The following is a 20,314-nucleotide window of genomic DNA, read 5'->3' as shown; positions in this document are numbered from 1 at the left end:
AGACCATGTGGAGAGGCATAGCCTGATCGCCCGAAGTTCCAGGACCTTGATAGGCAAATGGGAATCCTCTGGAGACCAGTGACCCTGGGTCGACTGAATCCCCCCCACCGGTAAGGCTAGCGTCTGTCGTGATGACTATCCAGTGATAAGGAAGGAAAGACTTCCCGAACAGAAGTGCCGGTGAGGTCAGCCACACCAGGGAGGGCCTGACCAGGTGGCTCAAACAGATCTGATAATCCAGGGATGATGGGCACTTGTCCCATCTGGACAGAATTTTCCTTCTGTAGCACTTGTGTGAGATAGCGTCTATGGTACCGCCTCGAAGGAGGCCACCATGAGGCCCGGGACTCACATGCAAAGCGGAGTGATGGCCCTTCTGGGATGTCAACTACCGCACCGCAGCCCGGAGGTCTGCAACTTTTCCACAGGGAAGCAAACCTTTGCCTCTGAGGAGACCAGAAACAATCCCAGATAGATACACTAGGCGTTGAGTCGTTACCATTACTGACTTTTCAATGTTCAGTAGCCACCCAAGTGTCTGAGGGTCTGATGTTATAGACACGCCCACGACAGCGATGCCACGTTGTCTTAGTAGGGCGAGAATTGAAATCTAAAATACAGCATTCTGTAAGTATCAGATAGGCGCTGGCTATAACAATCACTTTTTACGCAAAGGCTCACTACATAGAAGTACTATTTTTGCCATACATCTGTAAGATTCCTCCAGTTCACCCATTTCTGCAGAATCCATCTACCAGCAGAAACCACAACACATGCAAAAATACGATTTCTATTCCTGAAGACAAAAAATAAAGATATGGTGTACATTTTACCTTTAAGAGTGGTTTTTGCATCCACTCAGAAAAACCAGCAATGTTTTTTTTTTTTTTTTTATAAAAACACACATGACGACTGAATGAAGATCTAACATCTTTAATGAGTACAAAGCACAGACGGTGTTTAGTTCTTGTATCCTCTGCTTGCTCTGCGACCTCTAGCACGCTCAAACTTTCTGCCCTTAGAACGGACATAGGGCCTAAAAAGAAGAAGAAGAAAAAAAAAAAAAAGTATATATTTAGAACATGACGCTGAAATAACATTAGCTTTACAGGTATATAAATATATTGGTTAGGGCATTTTCCCTCTCAGTCATTCATAAAACTCATATTGCACTTCCATAATGCATCACATTCTGTAATGGGTGGTGCAGCAGTTAAGCAGATTTCCAGAACTTGATGCTTTTTAGGAGAGTAGTAACCATACTGTAAATGGCAGAGAGGGCAGCACATATTTTCTCTATAATAGCAGCAAGGCCTTGTACATAGGGGCTATAGCCTGTATGAGAGTTGTGGCAAGCTTTTACAATGCATTTCCAAAGCTTTTAGCTAGCTTCCAACAACTTTAAGCATTTAACCACTTGCCACCCAGGCCAATTCTGACATTTCTCTTCTACATGTAAAAATCAATTTTTTTGCTAGAAAATTACATAGCACACCCAAACATTATATATTTTTTTTTTAGCAAAGACCCTAGAGAATACAACGGCGGTCATTGCAACTTATTTATCTTGCACGGTATTTGCGCAGCAAATTTTTCCGAAAAAATAAATGTGCTTTAATAAAAAAAAAAAAAAAAAAAAAAAAAAACAGTAAAGTTAGCCCAATGTTTTTGCATGTGAAAGATGAAGTTACGCCGAGTAGATACCCAACATGTCATGCTTCAAAATTGCACACGCTCGTGGAATGGTGCCAAACTTCGGGACTTAAAAATTCCACGTATGTGATGCTTTAAAAATGTTTAAAGCGGTAGTTCACCCATTTGTGTTTTTTTTCCGTTTTCCCCATAGCTGGATGCTCGTTTTGTCTAGGGGAATCGGCTATTTGTTTTAAAATATGATCCGTACTTACCCGTTTTCGAGATGCATCTTCTCCGTCGCTTCCGGGTATGGGTCTTCGGGAGCGGGCGTTCCTTCTTGATTGACAGTCTTCCGAGAGGCTTCCGACGGTCGCATCCATCGCGTCACTAGTAGCCGAAAGTCGGTGCGGCTCTATACTGCGCCTGCGCACCGATGTTCGGCTTCTTTCGGAAAAACGTGACGCGATGGATGCGACCGTCGGAAGCCTCTCGGAAGACTGTCAATCAAGAAGGAACGCCCAGTCCCGCAGCCCATACCCGGAAGCGACAGAGAAGATGCATCTCGTAAACGGGTAAGTACGGATCATATTTTAAAACAAATAGCAGATTCCCCTAGACAAAACGAGCATCCAGCTATGGGGAAAATGTGTTCTCCATGGGTGAACCTCCGCTTTAAAGTTTTACAGAGGAGATCTAGGGCCAAAATGATCGCTCTCGTTTTAACATTCGCGGCAATACCTCACATGTATGGTTTGAACACCGGTTTCATATGTGGGCGGGACTTGCGTATGCGTTCGATTCTGCGTGCGAGCACACAGGGACACTTTAAAAAAATTGTAAGTTACTTTTTTTCAGTTTGGCACTTGTAAACATCCCTTGTAAACATCCCTTGTAATAGGAATATGACAGGTCCTCTTTACAGTGAGACATGGGGTCAATAAGACCCCACATATCTCTAGGCTGGGAAGCCTGAAAAAAAATTAAAGAAACTTTTATTTTTATTTGCACCAACTGTTGGCAACCTCACCAAGCTGCTTGGTGATTGTCTTGTAGCCAATTCAAGCATTTTGTAGGTCTACAATCTTGTCCCTGACATCCTTGGACAGCCCTTTGGTCTTGGCAATGGTGGAGAGATTGGAATCTGATTGATTCTGTGGACAGGAGTCTTCTATACAGGTAAAAAGCTGAGATTAGGAGCACTCTTAAAAGGGAGTGCAAGTCATCTCAGCTAGTTACCTGTATAGAAGACACCTGGGAGCCAGAAATCTTGCCGATTGAAAGGGGATCAAATACTTATTTCACTCATTAGAATGCAAAATGTATAACTTTTTTGAAATGCGCGTATTTTTTTTTTATTCTGTTAAAATAAGCCTACCATTAAAATTAGAGACTGATCATTTAATGTCAGTGGGCAAACGTACAAAATTAGCAGGGGATCAAGGAGCTTCAAGTGGATTATCTCTCCCCCCCCATAGCAGGGCTTGAGTGATGCATTGTGGGAGGCAAGAAAGGAAGACATCTTTGCCCATACCTGAACATACAGTTTATTCTTGGAACTGGGGCAAAGAGCAGACTTCAAGTCATCCACCAGACCTTATACTGTTCTCTGAACAGGCCAATTATTAATACACATTAGCTTAGTCAACTTACTTGGTGTGACTATGTGGAGTACCAGGTGCCTTTCCAAAGTGTCTGTACACCTCCCGTCCCTTGCGAGGACCTGAAACAAATATTATACCGGTTAGCAAAACAGTTCTGAATAAGTTTTACATTGCGTCTCTGGCTATGCAGAGGTTAGGCAAAGTTACAAATCCTAAAAAGGTGTTGCTTCAGATAAATTCAGTAAAAAAACAGACCTAAAATACTGTTGATTTGCTTGCTCTCTAGTATTTACAAGCAACTTAAAAATATAAAAAAATCCCAAATTTCTACTTAAAAGGAACCCTTACAGGCTACACTGCCAAGCGCTCCTGAAAATGTCTGAATACAAACATGACCAATAGCTTTCTATACAGACCTGAACAAGTAAACCAATCAGGAGCTCCTAATTCACTCTGAATCATAGAACTAGAACAAGTCTGCGCGCAATGAAGTAAACCGATATCCAGGCAACTAGTTTTTTCAAAAAACGCAGCCAGCAACTGCCAAGCATTATTTTTATAAATTTAGTTTGAAGAGTTTACCCAAACATCTCTCAGGGTACAAATTCAGCAACCAGATTTCTGCAGAAGTGCAGGTACTATAATCTGGGCATAACAGACCATCACCGTTAGTATGTTAATATCCCCAGATATATACATATGCAGAAACCTACCGCTCATAGATTACCAACTAAAATTGGAACCAGATGAATATGTCTGCAACCAATGACTTAGCAACTGAGAATTTTTTGTATATTTCTAAATTTAGAAAAGAACGCAGTTTTACGGAGTCATTTGTCAGACTATAGTAGAGCAAGTCTTCACACTCCTCCGCTTCTGTTCACATGGAGCCATGTAGCACAGCACTGCACAGGCATTCAATGCATGATCTCTGTAGTCTAAGAAGTGACACTTCCTGTGAAGAAGCTATACATCCCACAATCCCTGGGCGTCTCAGTTTAGCACTGGTGCAGGTGAGAACTAAACAGTAATTAGATCTGATAGACACAAGCAGACATGGCAATAAAAACAGATCGCTAAGCAGGCTTTCACCCCACATTTGTGATGCAACAGAGGAAAGGGTGATGTGGTCAGGAAGTAAACTGCACTTGTCAGTAAATTTTGAATGATCTCAGAAGTGTCTCAAACTGATGACAAAATAATTAAAAGGCAGGAGCTATACTTCTCTCGGAGATCACAGGAATGCAGTTTGTTCTGCACTCCTGTGATACACTGATCGATCGTTTTTTTATTGTTTGCCTAGATGTCAGCGTTTTGACCACTCATCTGGTAACCAACTTCTTTGTTACACCCTAAATCTTTCACTTATTTTGTGGCTTACGCTCACTACCTCATCAGTTTCCCTACTTGGAACTGTTCCATCCTGGGATCCATTATCACTTACGATACCCCCTTGCCCTTCGGGTAATCAGGTATACCCCCTGTTTATTATTAATACATATATTTTATCTTTCACGTTTTAGGAGCACTCCCCCTTCCTTTTCACTCCTCACCTGGTTGTGGTTTATCTCGGCACCGATGCACTTGCTCATTCCCTCTCAAACCATCCCCCGCACCTACTATACTCTTGACCTCTGGGTGCCTAGGGGATTTTTTATCTAGATCATTTGGCTTTTCCCACTTCCTTCTGCTTATCCCATCTGTTCTCCTCCCCCTCCCTTCTACTCCCCCGTCCCACTCTTTTGCCAAATACACCCCCCCCCCCCTAGCCTTTTCCTCCCCTTTCTTTAAATTGATATATTACCTATTATATCAATAGACTTTCCACCACTTCATCTGGCTTCCGTTTGAGTCAATAGCTCTGTGGTCGTTCTGGATTGGTTTTGGCTGCTGGGACTCTGTGCCCCTAGGTAGGAGACATGACCCCTAATCCCTCTTTTATATGTCATACCATGTACTCCAGAGGGTGTGTATTACACACACCCCTTGGATGAAGTTTTTTTATATATATTGTTGATGTTTTTTTTAATTTTTGTGTTTTTAATTTATAGATTGTCTCCTGACGAAGCGATATTTATCGCGAAACTAGTAGAGACTCGAGATTGTCCTTTACGTGACCCCAACTCCTCACCTGAAACCTCCCCCTCCTTGAGGGATTACACGCTTGGTGATCAGTTTGTCGTCACGTTTTGTTGTATTGTTTTATCAATATGTTGAGTGTTTAAAACTTGTTTTTTATACTATGTCAATAAATTCTGTTAAACTCTTTTCAATACTAGCTTGATTCTGAGTATATTCACTTTACTAAGTACCTCTATAGTCCTCCCGGCCCATCTCTACTGTAGGTGTTCAGGGTTTACGGGGGTCCCCTGAACCCCTCACTTATTCTTCAAATATTAGGATGATGGTACATTTTCAATTAACACATTTTTCCCAATGCTAGAGGTTCAATTTACTCCTGTGATACATTTGCAGCCCAACAGCTTGTAGCCCAAGCCAGCTGTCAGCTGACGTCACTCACTCAGTGAGCCAGGGTCAGAAAAGATCGCAAATTTACAGTTAAGATCTATCCAGAGGCCTGAACCAGCAGCTGGTTCACCCACTCAACAAGCCACTGGGAGCCCCACATAATCACTTCCAGCCCCTCAACAGCCCAGCACTTCAATGAGCCAGTAAATGACAGTCACAGGCTGTTTTGCTCACTGAAGACCCAGAACTGAGCAATTAGCAGGGTTTTACATCTCAGTTCTCATACTTCAAGATGACAGGGGGATTAATGCTGCATCCATCCGAGTATATTTATTTTTTACTTTTTTATATACTGAACACCATCATAACATGTATTCTATGTCCAGCCCAATTTTTAGTTTTGATAAGAAAGGGGTTAGATCAGGGGTATGGTTTTACTCCAGATCCTGTTCCACTTACAACAGTTTCAGAATATAGGAAGACAGCTTAAAAGGGGTTCTAGCCGTCCCCTACAAGAAAAAAAAAAAAAAAAAACACACACCTCACTTTTCTGGTCAGTCATCTCTAATAGTTGAAAATACCAGAAGACAGCTTTACCTTTTCAAAACTAATATTAACCACTTGCTGACCAGCCGCCATCATGCGGCGGCAGGTTGGCTTGTTCCCGCAAAACGCTGCATCAATACGGCGGTCCCTTTAGCTGGCCACCCACGATCGCTCCACAGAGACAGAATGGGGTTCTATCAACGTAAACAAACAGATCCCTGTTCCGACAGGGGATTTCAGAGTGGTCGCCTGTTCCTAGCAATAAGGAACAGCAATCTCTCAGTACTCCCAGTTAGTCCCCTCCCCCCCCCCAGTTAAAAACAGCACCCAGGGAACACACCCCTTGATTTCCCCCATAGTGTTAACCCCTTCCCTGCCAGTGACATTTATACGGTAATCAGTCCTTATTTTATGGCACTGATCACTCTATAAAATGTCAATGGTCCCAAAAGAGTGTGAGATATGTCCGTCACTTTTAGTGCAATATTGATAGTTTTTGATGCTGCTGCATTTTTTGTAAAAAGCATTCCAAAGACACACAAACTAGTTAAATGCAGTTTACGTGCGCTCCAATCGAAGTCTATGGAACCAAAACTGCAACAAAGAAGCCTCCACGTGTTTTTTTTTAAACATGCTACATTGATGTGAACAAGCACCATAAAGAATAATGTGATATCCATTGTCGTGCAGTGCTGCACAGCAGCAACTACATCAGAGTACACACTAGCGTGAACAAGGACTTAAGGCCCCCAACACAATACGAAAAATCAGAAGTCAAATTCTGTCCGAACGATCTGCCAATTTTCGGATCGTTAGTATGGTGCTTTCGACAGACGATTTCGATTTTTCGTCCGACAAAAGCTGGATGGGCAGACTAAAATTTTTGTTGTACGTGAACTTAACGTCCAATTTTCATTTAATTAGTATGGTTATACATACAAAACTATGCAACACATTACAACACGCCTAAAGTCGAATTCTGTTGTACGAGAATTTCGTATGGCGAGTAACCTCTTCAATTTCGACACAAGACTAGCATGCAAAAAAATCAATTAAAAAAAAATCAACAAAAGGTCATCCGAAAATCTGATCCTGTGTACGAGGCTTTAGACATGATACCACTTTCAAAACTATTGTAGCGAAAACATATGCCCGGTGGAGTGTCATTACCTGAAAGCAGAACAGTGTTCTGGCCTTTGGGGGCAGCAAGAGCCAACTGGTCAAATGTCAAAATTTGTCCACCAGTTTTAAGAATTCTTCTGCGTGCTCCAGAAGACACTTTAAGCGCGCACACCTGAATTAAAAATGAATAAAAATATGCACATTTGTTACTTTGTACAATTATAAATCAAACAAATGTCAAAAAGCAGAAAACATGAAATACATTGACAAAAACTGAAGGGAAGAGTTTCTCCTTTAAGAGCAGAGATTTCAAAGAAAGCCAAGCGAGTGGCATTTTTAAAAAAGCAGCCCCTGAACTTAAATTACAAGTTTCATTTAAAGTGGTTGTAAACCCGCATCAAAATTTGTATTTATTTTTTAAATAAATATGCACCGCATATTAGCTCATTATGAAATACTTACCTCGGAACGAGGTGTGTAGAACTTACCTGGTCGACGCCGAGGGAGATATCATCTTGACTCGGCGTGTCTTCCGGGTATCGCCGCTCCAGCGCTGTGATTGGCTGGAGCGGCGATGACGTCACTCCCGCGCATGCGCGCGGGAGATTTAAATTCGGCAAGGTCCGGCGGCGGCCGGTCCTTTCGCCGTAGATCCCCCCTGCGCATGCGCCGCTGCAATCAGCGGCGCATTGCGAGGGGAATATCTCCTAAACCGTGCAGGTTTAGGAGATATTCTTTATACCTACAGGTAAGCCCAATTATAGGCTTACCTTCAGGTAAAAGTAAAACAAGTGGGTTTACAACCACTTTAACCACAAGCTACCTTTTGGACAAAATAAATAGATGAGAAAATATTTTACACACATCAATAAGCAATTGTAATAATTCAGAAAGAGCACTTGCCTTGAGTTTGGGGATATCTTGAATTCTGACATCATCTGTGATGCATCCAACCACCACAGCAGTTTTGCTTTCACGTCCAGCAAGCTTCATCTTGCGAATCTATTAGAACAAATAAGGCAGTATTTAGCATAAAAAGGGTTTACAATCATTTTACTTCAATTCTTTATCTTATATTTTTCCCTTTTAGTTATTGGAATGTGAAGGAGTCCGAACCACTGTCCGTGTCCTTTCTGTATAGATTTTCCCTCACTTCCTGTTGTGTCACCAAAACAGTATTGAGCAATAAAACCAAATGAACTAGGAGGTGAAGAAGGGTTAAACCTGCTAGTTTTTTGATGCCAAGTCCCTGTTAAGGAGATTTTTTCCTCACATGTGGGGAAAAGAAGCAGCTTTAACAGCATTACTACTGGTGGTCTGAACTTAGCAGGTAGAGTGGGACACAATGGTACCAATGGAGTTCTGAAGGTACGTATGTGCTCATGAAAAAGTTGTCTACCTTAAAGCCCAACTGTAGGTTTATTTTCACTTTAAACAGTCTACTTGGCCCAAGAAAATTATTTTCTTTATGAATTGATGCAGCTGCTGTCAGTGCTGTATCATACAGTAGTAGGACCAGTTACATACAAGTATGCCAGCTTTGCCCAGACAAACTAAAGTGAAAATAAACCCGAAGTTAGGCTTAAAGTAGAACTTTACCCTTATTGCAAAGTTCCCTCCTCTCCATTTAAAGCGCACTTTATTCGCTTTAAAAAAGTTCTGTCCTCCCCCTAGCCAAATTATGGGTATTACGCCTGCTACGGCTCCTTGGGTATGCTGGTCACATATCCCAGAAAGCTTAGTGCTTCGCAGAGAAGGAGGAGGGGAGGACTGTGTGGTTCATCATCTCAAGGCCTGTCTGCTAAACCCATAAGAGCCAGTAAGCCTTGGGGTGACATCACACTGCAATATGGTGGTGCAGGACCAAGCAAGGACAGAATTCTGCAAGACACCGCTGGATTGCAGAAACATTCAGTACCTACCACAAGGTATGCAGGGGTTTAAAGATATAGGGGGGGGGGGGGGGGTCTGGAGAACAACCCAAAAGTGCCCCCATCAAAGAATAGTCATTTGCTGGTGCAGACCTGATCTGGCTTACACACTTCTCAAACAGACCCCATTCATCTGGCTCATTGGTCAGTCAGATGGAAACAGATATGTGGGCAGTTTCTATCCGACATCCCATAGAGAACAGCGGGCTGTATCCATGTCTGCATTAGCAGACACGGACTTGTCACCTGCCTGCTCAGCGGGGATCAGCAGAGAGATTGCCTAGTGAGCAGGAATACCTGCTGGTGGACTCCACCAGTGTGAAAGGTGCCTAAACTTACAGTTCCCTAGATTATTAGGACCTGAAACAGTTCCCCACAGAAACCCTCAAGTCACAGGCTAGATCCAGAGAGGGGCATCACTAGTCCCACTTTTACCAGTTAAATTCAAGGACCCCATTCTGCCTAAAAAAGCATGTATATAAGGGCTCCATTTTAGCTTTCCATAGAAGGAGCAAGAAGGTTGAAGTGGCAGTAAATTACTTTATGGGTTTAGGTCTGTTCTTAGTGGTAACCATTAAAAATATTCAAGTTAAAAGAAAAACAAATACATTTTCCACCAACAGGACCATCATACAGCGCTTTCAATTCTTACCAAACGGGACAGAGAAAGGGGTGGCCTGTTGGTGCGGCTCATGAACAGACGTCTCAAAACCACTTTGTTGAAGGTGGCATTTGTACGACGAGCCAAGAAACGGTATAACTGGAAAACAGAAAAAAAATATATTTATTTAATTTGATACTGAAATTCAGAGCTTGCCATCAATACTTAAGTACAAACATTACTAACCTTAACCAGAAGTCTCAGGTAGATATCCTGACTTTTGGGCTCTTTTCGTCGCACCTTGCGGTCTTTGTTATGACGGATATCTACTCCCTGCAAAAGCGATGCACAAAATTAAGCAACAGTTCCTATAGATGACAATTCTTGTAATATACTCTTTCAAACTGGCTAAACAACCACCAGAGTGGATATCAGTAAGTAGTCCGTTTACCATAATACTATAAAGGCACTGTTCCAGGTGCTTGAACGTCAGTAAACCTCACACAGAATAGAACCTGTAAACCTGTCCCCAGTTTCCTAACAGTTCAAACAATGCAGCAGATCACTAGTATTCATGTAAATAGTACTGTTAGCCAACAGAACATTAAACCATTTTAAAAAGATCCAAGGGTCAGAATGCTTCTGCTTTAGGACTGTCAGTTGTAGCCATGTTCAATATGCCTAAAAACATACTGTCCCTAAGGTTCCAGGAGTCACACAACTACTGCTGCTTAAGCTGTATACACATTATATGGTTTTGGTAAGGGGGGGAAAAAAAAAATCTAAAAATAAAAAATTGTATAGTGTGTATCCAGCTTTAGTGAAAGGCAGGACTAAATCTGAGGCCTCGTACACACGACCAAGAATCTCGTCGTAAAAGAAACAGTTTTCCTCGACGAGTTCCTTGTCAAGCTTAACGAGAATCTTGTCAAGCTTTCTTTGCGTACACGTTGTCAAGACAAAATCTCATCGTTCTCAAACGCGGTAACGTAAAACACGTATGACGGCACTATAAAGGGAAAGTTTGATTCCACTAGCGCCACCCTTGGGGCTGCTTTTGCTAATCTCATGTTACTGCGTGTTAAGTAAAAGTTTGATGAGACGATTCACGCTTTTCAGTCTGTTACAGCGTGACGAATGTGTTCTCTCCATTACGAACGCTACTTTTACCAAAGGTGCGCTCCCATATACTTTATTCTGAGCATGCGCGGGTTTCTAAGCATACACACGAACGTGTTTCTCGTCGTAAACCAGCCCGACTAGAAACACGACGAGGAAATTTAGACTCCCAACAAGAAAAAAAGAGAACATTCTTTTTTTCTCGTCGAGATCCACAACAGTTTTCTCGACGAAAAACATAAACACGACTGTTTTCCTCAGCAAAAATGCTTTGCCAGTATTTTTCTTGATGGATTTTGACGAGGAAAACAGTCGTGTGTACGAGGCCTGAGCCTTCTCTAGTGCCCACAGGTTTACATGCTTGCTACGACCAACATATTGACTGAACAGCTAGAGATTTCAATATGTGTCCTACCCCGACATACAGTTGGTGCCTGAACTCTGAGACCCTATAATCAGAATCTGGTACACAGGTTGGGCCATTTTATGGCTTACGCACATAAATATTTATTTTACATAAAAAGTTTCCCATATGCTGTACACATGCAACATTTGTGCGTACAGCATAAGTGGACCCCAATGTCCACTGCCAGTTACACATTGATGATTACATCTCCCTTGAACAAGTCATTCATACAATGGCAAATCACCATTGGCCTTCAGTCATTTTGCACATGGATTCATTCAGGGCTGACATGTAAACAACAATGTGTAATCAATGGTGCAGACGCACAAACACTTGCAAGCATAAAGAGAAAAATATGGTCCATGAGCAGGACTCCAAACAGATTTTTGAATTCTGGTCTACACAGTTAAACACAGCAGACCAAAATAAAGCTGCGCAACTAGGTCCATATAATATAATTGTTGCTGCATTAAGATTTGCAAAAAAAACCATCTATGCACTTAAAATTCTACTCCTGGCTGAATGAACCTTTACCCTTGTGTGCGGCTGGTACATTGCAGTATTAAAATGGTTTGGGGGAAATTATATATATATATATATATATATATATATATATATATATATATATATATATATATATATATATATATATATATATATATATAGCTAGCCATTTTTTTTTTTATAGAAAAGCAAAGGGTTAAATCCCTGTGAGCTTGTTTGTTTGCTGCCTTAGAACCACTAGGGAGATTTCCCTTCAACTCCTGTCCCAGAAACACCAACAGGAAGTCATAGGAAATCTCTCAAAGTGAGAGGAATGTCCTATTTAAAACAGGTGTCCCTGGCATAGGTGTTCCCATTAGAAGAGCTACCTGTAAATCTACCTAAAATGTCTATTCCCAGTAGAGACACATACAGCAATAAAGACTTGACAGAGCCCAACCGTTCCCAACCCCATTGAAAACTAAAATGATCTGCCTAGAGATACCAGCATCTCTAGTAAGGGAAGTAAAGCCTGCGGGCTTTACTTGCAGCCCATGGCGTACTGTGCATGTAGAAGTCGCGCCTTGTGAATGGTCCCGAAGTCTTCTGACACATGTGTCCCAGAAAACTGCTGGGAAGAAGTCAAGCTTCCAGCTCAGTTTGCAGCAGCGATCTGAGCCAGAAGTGCAGGCAGGTACCTGTCAAAACCGGGTACCAGCCCCTCCTGCCAAAAAAGTGCCAAAAGTGGAAGCTGAGAGTGCAACTTCCCCTTTTAGGTGGAACTCCTCTTTAAGTAGCGGAAATTAAAGACGAGGCAACAAACATGCAGACAATGCCACCATGAGATTTTGATTATACAAAGACCACCAAAAATGTGTTTTGAGGAGTGAAAATCGAACATGCTTACTTCACTCTGTTGCTAGACAAAAGGTCACAGGTAAGCTTTTTATGACAGAAAAGAGCTTATTGGTCTCTTGTGTAAAATGCTTCTCTGTGTCTGAGCTGGCACAACACTAAGAACCACACTCACACTACACATGGGCCGCCTACGTATGGTGCCTGAGCTCACCCAAAATTAGAAAGACCCAGCCACGAACACACATTGTACCGAGTCTTCTATATCATGAATTGGGACTACATGTCCCATGATTCCTGGCCCAACTCTCGCTCATACCAAGGAGCCTGACCATGCTGGCCATTTACACATGGTATCTGTCTCGGCTGGGAGTGCACCTATCAGAGTGGCTCCGGGGGGACCTACAAGGTAATTTAGTCACCCTAAAAAGGAATGAAAGTCCCAATAAAATAAAGTGCTCAGGCTCTGAATAGCAGAATAGACATAAAACTAAATTCCCCTACTGTTATCTGTAGAATGTACATGAGCTGCCAATGATCCTGTGTGCATACGCAAGACTGACATCCCATTCCAGCCAATCAAGACAGCTGAAGACCAGCACCTGGAAGAAGATGCCAGCGAGGGACCTTGCGGGTACTTAGCTGCTGAAGCAGAATGAAGCCTTATGGACTTTAGTTCTGCTTTAAGGGGCAGTTGTCACTGGAATGCATGCGTTTGGTGGCAGCTAAATGCGTGTTTGTGGTGTCATTAGAAATTACCTTGCAAGAGCAGCATGTTTACGTGAAGTGGAAGAAACGTGACTTCCACACATTCCGCTGTGACTGGACTAAAGCTACCTTCACATGAGTGGGTGCATTAGTGCATGTATATCGCACACATAGCCACACGTACGGTACGCCTACCCCATGCAGGGTGGTATCCTGCACACATAAATTGTATTGCATGGTGCTTTTGTGCGCAGTTTTTTTTTTTTTTTAAAAGGCGCATGGACTTTTTCTCTGCAAGAAAATGCATGGGCAGCGGCCCATTCTAATAGGATGAGCAACTTCCTACACTCCCAAAACCATGTCAAAAACTACAAATGAATATTAAAGTGCAAGTTCAGGTTTACAAACAATCTGTAGGGCGCACTTACACGGGACCAATCAGAAGCCGCCTAGCACGTCCTGTCAGCACTGGAGAAAACCAGGATTTCAAATCCTCAGACGGGAAAAGTAATGTCCTGGTTCCTAACAGTGGGGGGGATCGCAGGACTCCAATACAGCGAGACAAGGGAGAGGGTCCAGTGTAAGTTCACCTTACAAATTTTCTGTAAAGGTGGACTTACACTTTAACATGGCGGCAGCAAGCACCAGAATGTGCTCCACACCAGAAGAAGTATAACAAGTGCGCTGCACTTATTACATTTCAAATAACGGGCTGCCACATCTGCGCAAAAACAGCAGAGACGTGACGCGGGCCTATGGGCCACTACACACCATAATGTATGTGTTCTTGTATGTTCCTACACCACATGGTTTTCACAGTCCATTCATTTCAATGGGCTCCCAACTATGCGGCAATATGTGAAAAAGCACGGCAGGCCAGATATTTAAAATTGCAGCAAACTACACTGCTGGCCACAAACACGTGTGTGAGGGTGCCAATAACAATCATGGCTCCCATGGGTGTCTGTAGACAGCAGCGTACTCCCTTCTAGTACAGGAAAGTCCAATGCCCACACTGCAAGTCCTGGGACGGGTCCTACACCCAAGTACGATACAAACTAGAGGAGAAAAGCCGATGTGTACGGCGCCGTGTGATGGGAAGGACGGTGCGGAGCTCCTATACATGGAAGACAGAGCCCGGCCTCCGCTCCCTCACCCTCTACATAGGGCTCTGCAGGCCGCCCATACACAGGTATCCCCCCCTCACATACATCTCCACCGGCCTATCCGCACCTATTCCCCGTCCATACCGCCCCGACCCGGAGCCTCACACTCCCCCGACACCAGCAGAGCCCCAAAGACCGAGGCCGGACAGACGGGGGAGCGGGATGGCTGCGGATACATTTCCAATAAGTTCTCTCACCATGATGGCGGCTTTGGCAGCAGCGGCTTCTCGGGGAGGAAAGGAAGGAGGAGGAGGGGCCGCACAGGCTTATGGGAAAAGCCCAACACAGGAAGCTGTCAGCTGGAAACCGCGCCGCTCTGTCCGCTCCACTCTATGATCTGTGGAAGACTGAACTGCGCTCGCCTCACAATAAAGCTGGATGCACATTCAATTCTCTTTAAATAAAATGTCATTTAGATTTAACAAAACAATATAATATGAGGTCAAAGCTTAAAAATATTAAAAGCCAGCAGCTACACATACTGCAGCTGCTGGTTTTTAATAAATGGACACTTACCTGTCCTGGAGTCCAGCGATGTCGGCAGTAAGGTTCCCGGTTTGATCAATGGATCGTCGGAAATAGCTAATTTGCATACTCGACGCGGAAAACGACGTGAACGCCACCCAGCGGACGCCAAAGAATTGCATCTTAGATCCAAAGGCGTACACCTGTCGGATCTAACCCAGAAGCCGTCGTATCTTGTTTTGAGGATTCAAAACAACGATACGACGCGGGAAATTTGAAAGTATGCCGGCGTATCAGTAGATACACCGGCGTACTTGCTCTGTGGATCTACCCCTTTGTACCTATAGGTAAGCCTAGAATAAGGCCCCTTTCACACGAGGTTGTCTGTTTTCACGTACTACTCTTGCTCAGCAGGGATCAATCCATTGATCCCTGCTGAGCCGGCGGATGACAGGTCTGTCTCTGCTCACTGTGCTGGGATGGACCTGTCAGAACCCCGCTGTCCTCTATGGGGGATCGGATGAAAACAAACTGCCTGTCTGCTTTCATCTGATCCCATCCACCAGACGTATGAAAAATAGGGTTTCCATCTGTCTGCTTTTAGCAGATCAGAGTGGATCACATGTCAGCGGACATGTCACCGCTGACATCCGTCGCTCCATAGAGGTACATGGATTGTGCGTTCAGGTCCACCTGAAAAACTGACATGCAGACCTCAACAGTCAGTCACAGAGCTGTAGTCCACGGCCCCCGGAAGGAAGATGGGCGAAGATGGATGTGGCTTCCAGCGGGGATGACACTGTCTTAGTTTGCAGGTAAGTGTCACATAGTGTGCTAGTATGCGATGTATGCTAGCACATTATGCCTTTACTTTGCAGGGAAGAAATAAAGAGAGAGAGAGTTTACTTCTTCTTTAAGTAAAGTAAAATTGGTGTTCAATTTGCATCATGTGAGCTTTTCCCTACAGTCTCTCATGCAGCATGTGCTGGTGGGATGCTTGAGCTTTTTTTTTAGCTTGTTTGCATTATGAGAGTTGCTCCCTTAGACTGGGGTCACACATGTGCGGTGCAAATTTCAGGTCCGTTTTTACTGTGAATTTCCAATGTAGCTGTTCAGCTGCAATATAGATATGATTCTGATGTGAATCTCAATCCCAAGATCCATACCAGCCCAAGCATCCAGCCTGGCAGCGGTCCGCCCCTCCTGAACCATACCAAGCCACATGCCCTCAACATGAAGTAAATCCAGCATCACTCATCACTGCCACCAACCCAGAAAATAACAAAAAAACACAAGTCTGAACTCGACACTGGCTCCCACCATCTGACAGCTACACCTCTAGATAAACTAAGGGGCGGGGCCACTCGGTGATATCACTGGATGACCCCCGCCCTTTAGTTTAGGCAGTGGGTTGCGTGGAAAAGGCTCTTGTCCCCATCAACATGGCGACAATTTTCAAAGCCTCCCCCATGTTGAAGGGCCTGGAATATATTGGGGGGGCACACATTTTTTTTATTTTGACATGGGGTTCCCCATACTGGTTTTCTCAATTTTGAATCGTGTTCAAAACTGATGACATGTGCGATTTGTACGTTTTCATAAGTTTTCCCATAGAGGTTTATGTGCCTGGAATTCACACCTGTACCGCAAAGCAGTGCTCAGAAAACTCTCGGTACATCCATCTGTACTGTGGATGTACCGCTTATACAGTTAGGTCCATATATATTTGAACAAAGGTGCATACTTTTGGCTCTGTATGCCACCAGAATAAAATATAAAAATTAAAATTAAACAATCCAAATGAATGGGAAGTGCAGACTTTCAGCTCTAACTCAAAGGGCTGAACATAAATATCAAGTACAAATTTTAAGAACTATAACCATTTTTATACACAGTCCCCCCATTTTTAGGGACTCAAATGTAATTGGACAAATGAATATAATCATATATAAAATGTTAATTTTGAATATTTTGTTGAGAATCCTTTACTGGCATTGACTGCCAGTAAAGAACAGGGCTGTCTTAAAGCGGTCCTCCACCCTAAAGTGGAGTCCCGCTGATCGGAACCCTCCCCCCCTCCGGTGTCACATTTGACACCTTTCAGGGGGGAGGGGGGTGCAGACACCTGTCTAAAGACAGGTATTTGCACCCACTTCCGGCCACACGCTACGGGCGAAAGACGGGCATTCCGTCACATCCCGTCTGTCGCCCGTTGTGTGCTGGGAACACTCGGCTCCCAGCACACAGCGTGTGAGCCAATCGGCGGGCGCAGCGCGACTCGCGCATGCGCCGTAGGGAACCGGGCAGTGAAGCCGCAGCGCTTCACTTCCTGGTTCCCTCACCGTGGATGGAGGGGGGAGCAGCAGGGTGACGAGCGATCGGCTCATCCTCTGCTGCGATCACCGCTGGACTCCAGGACAGGTAAGTGTCCTTATATTAAAAGTCAGCAGCTGCAGTATTTGTAGCTGCTAGCTTTTAATATATTGTTTTAGTGGCACATCCGCTTTAATGAGAGGGCACACCTGGGCACTGCCCAGGGGTCCCAGATGCATGGGGGGCCCCTGCCCTTTCCTCAAAGCATTTCTGTTTACCTGCACTGTCTCCATTGTAGGGGCCTCAGAGAATTACTTTGCCCAGGGACCCATGATGCTATTAAGACGGCCCTGGTAAAGAATGGACCCATGTACATTACCAAAACCTCTTTGTTTGTGGGTCTTTCTGCCTTTAGTTTTGCCTTCAGCAAGAAAAATGCATGCTCAATTGGGTTGAAATCAGGTGGTTGACTCGGCCATTGCAGAATATTCTACTTCTTTTCCTTCAAAAGCTCCTGGGTTGCTTTTGCAGTGTGTTTTGGATCATTATTCATCTGTACTGTGAAGCTCCGTCCAATCAACGTTGCTGCATTTGGCTGAATCTGGGCTGACAGTATATCTCTAAACACTGCAGAATTCATCCGGTTGCTCTCTTCTGTCACATCATCAATAATCACCAATGACCCAGTGCCCTGCTAAGGGAGAAAGTGTGTTTGCTGGTTCCTCATCACCGGCAGGCACTAACATCGGTGAGTGATCTCGATCATAAGCGGTGGGGGATACATTAATGACATAAAAAACACACAGGAGCCTAAACCAGATTCTGGGAATCACTTGATACTGATTCGTCAATTGAATGGGGTATCTCCTCAACTTGCTACAGCAGTCAAAACTGAGATAGGGAAAACCAAATTGGGTTACCCTTCCAAAGAGTTGGAGTACCAACCATGGTATGCAAATGTAGATTTTTTTTTAATTAAAAAACAAAAACTCTATTTCATGAACGGTGTAGAGCTAATTTGCTTTTATCCTCCAAACACCCACATTAAACATTAATTGGCAATGTGGTGGAGGAATAAGATTTATTTAACTTTTTTGATACAAATTTTTATTTAGACACTATGGGCCAGATCCACAGCCCCGCAGCGCAATGTAACTTAACAGATTTAAGTTACACTGTCGCAAATTTCCTAAGTTAGGTATCGATCCACAACACACTTACCTTGAAATTTGCGGCGCTGTAACTCAAATCCGTCCGGCGCAAGGCGTTCCTAATCTAATGGGGCGAGTCCCATTTAAATTAGGCGCGCTCCCGCGCCGGACGTACTGCGCATGCTTGTGACGCAAATTTCCCGACGTGCTTTGCGCGACGTGACATAATTTTTTGATCGGCGAGTAGCGTATTTCCGTATTCCCGTACGGCTTACGCAATCGACGTAAAATTTAAAAATTCGACGCGGGAAGGACGGCCATACTTTACACAGCAGTACGCCTGCTGTGTAAAAGTAGGGCTGCTTTACAAAAGTGTAACTAAGCGACGGGAAAATAACGTAGCGGCGGCGTAGCGAACGCGAAAAAGCTTTGAGGATCGACTTAACTCCTCATTAGCATAACCAACGCGTAATTTCGACGATGAATGCCCCCAGCGGCGGTCGCGGTACTGCATCTTAAGATCCGGCAGTGTAAAACTATTACACCTGCCGGATCTTCTGTCTATCTCTTGGAAACTGATTCTGTGGATCAGTTCCAAAGATAGAAACAGGGATACGCAGGCGGCACAGCAGATCCGCCTGCGTATCTCTTTTGAGGATCTGGCCCTATATTTTTGGACACTTTATGGACTTTTGTTTTTTAGGTTTGTTATATATATATATACAGATTCAAGTAGATGTTTATGTGGGTTTAGTTACCCACTCCTTTATCAAGTGTTGGTGTCCTCACCCATCACAATTTTTTAGTTTTATTTATTTCTTTGTCACATTTTTTAGATATTATCACTGGTACATTAGTAATATTAGGATGGGTTTATTTATTTTTTAATTTTGGATTGATCAGTTTAACCACTTGCCGACCACCCACCGTAGTTTTACGGCGGCAGGTCGGCTCGGCTGCACAAAATCACGTAATATAACGTGATTTTGCATTGGAGCCACTAGGGGCGGGCGCGCCGCCGTAGGCTCACGCGCGCGCGCCCCTGGTGCTGACGCGAGTGCCCGGCGGGCGCGATCACCGCCGGGCATCCGCGATCGCTCGTGACAGAGCGAGAACCGGGAGCTGTGTGTGTAAACACACAGCTCCCGGTTCTTTCAGGGGGAGAAATGACTGATCGTATGTTCATACAATGTATGAACAGCGATTTGTCATTTCCCCTAGTGAGGCCACCCCCCCTTCAATTAGAACACAATGAGGGAACATAATTAATCCCTTGATCGCCCCCTAGTGTTAACCCCTTCCCTGCCAGTGACATTTTTACAGAAATCAATGCATTTTTATAGCAGTGATCGCTATAAAACTGCCAATGGTCCCAAAAAGTGTCGCAGTACCAATAAAAATCGCAGATCGCCGCCATTACTAGTAAAAAAATTTTTTAAAAATGCCATAAAACGATACCATATTTTGTAGACGCTATAACCTTTGCGCATACCAATCAATAAACGCTTATTGCGATTTTTTTTTTACAAAAAATATGTAGAAGAATACGTATCGGCCTAAACTGAGGAAAAAATCTTTTTTTTATATATTTTTGGGGGATATTAATTATAGCAAAATGTAAAAAATATAATTTTTTTTCAAAATTGTCGCTCTATTTTTGTTTATAGCGCAAAAAATAAAAACCGCAGAGGTGATCAAATACCACCAAAAGAAAGCTCTATTTGTGGGAAAAAACTACGTCAA

General features: G+C 43.6%; 1 protein-coding gene across 1 annotated transcript; it reads right to left on the bottom strand.

Moving 5' to 3' along the window:
* Positions 1-917: 917 nt before the first annotated feature.
* Positions 918-14,944, bottom strand: RPL18 (ribosomal protein L18). The gene is made up of 7 exons (XM_040325649.1): positions 14,840-14,944; positions 10,152-10,238; positions 9,957-10,064; positions 8,277-8,375; positions 7,422-7,545; positions 3,286-3,355; positions 918-1,036 (listed from the first exon to the last, which is right to left on the bottom strand). Exons 1-7 carry the CDS (start codon positions 14,840-14,842, stop codon positions 961-963), a joined length of 567 nt encoding a protein of 188 aa, XP_040181583.1. The 5' UTR covers positions 14,843-14,944; the 3' UTR covers positions 918-960.
* Between the last annotated feature and the right edge of the window lie 5,370 nt (positions 14,945-20,314).

This window comes from Rana temporaria, chromosome 10 (genome assembly GCF_905171775.1).
Source record: "Rana temporaria chromosome 10, aRanTem1.1, whole genome shotgun sequence".
Lineage (NCBI taxonomy): Eukaryota > Metazoa > Chordata > Amphibia > Anura > Ranidae > Rana > Rana temporaria.
This window is presented reverse-complemented; position numbering and strand designations above follow the sequence as displayed.

Excerpts from the sequence above, each read along its gene's own strand:
- RPL18 (XM_040325649.1), bottom strand. Across the intron at positions 8,376-9,956 it reads CCCTTTCTCTGTCCCGTTTG|ATTCGCAAGATGAAGCTTGC; the intron begins GTAAGAATTGAA and ends TTGTTCTAATAG. Across the intron at positions 1,037-3,285 it reads ACTCCACATAGTCACACCAA|GCCCTATGTCCGTTCTAAGG; the intron begins GTAAGTTGACTA and ends TCTTCTTTTTAG.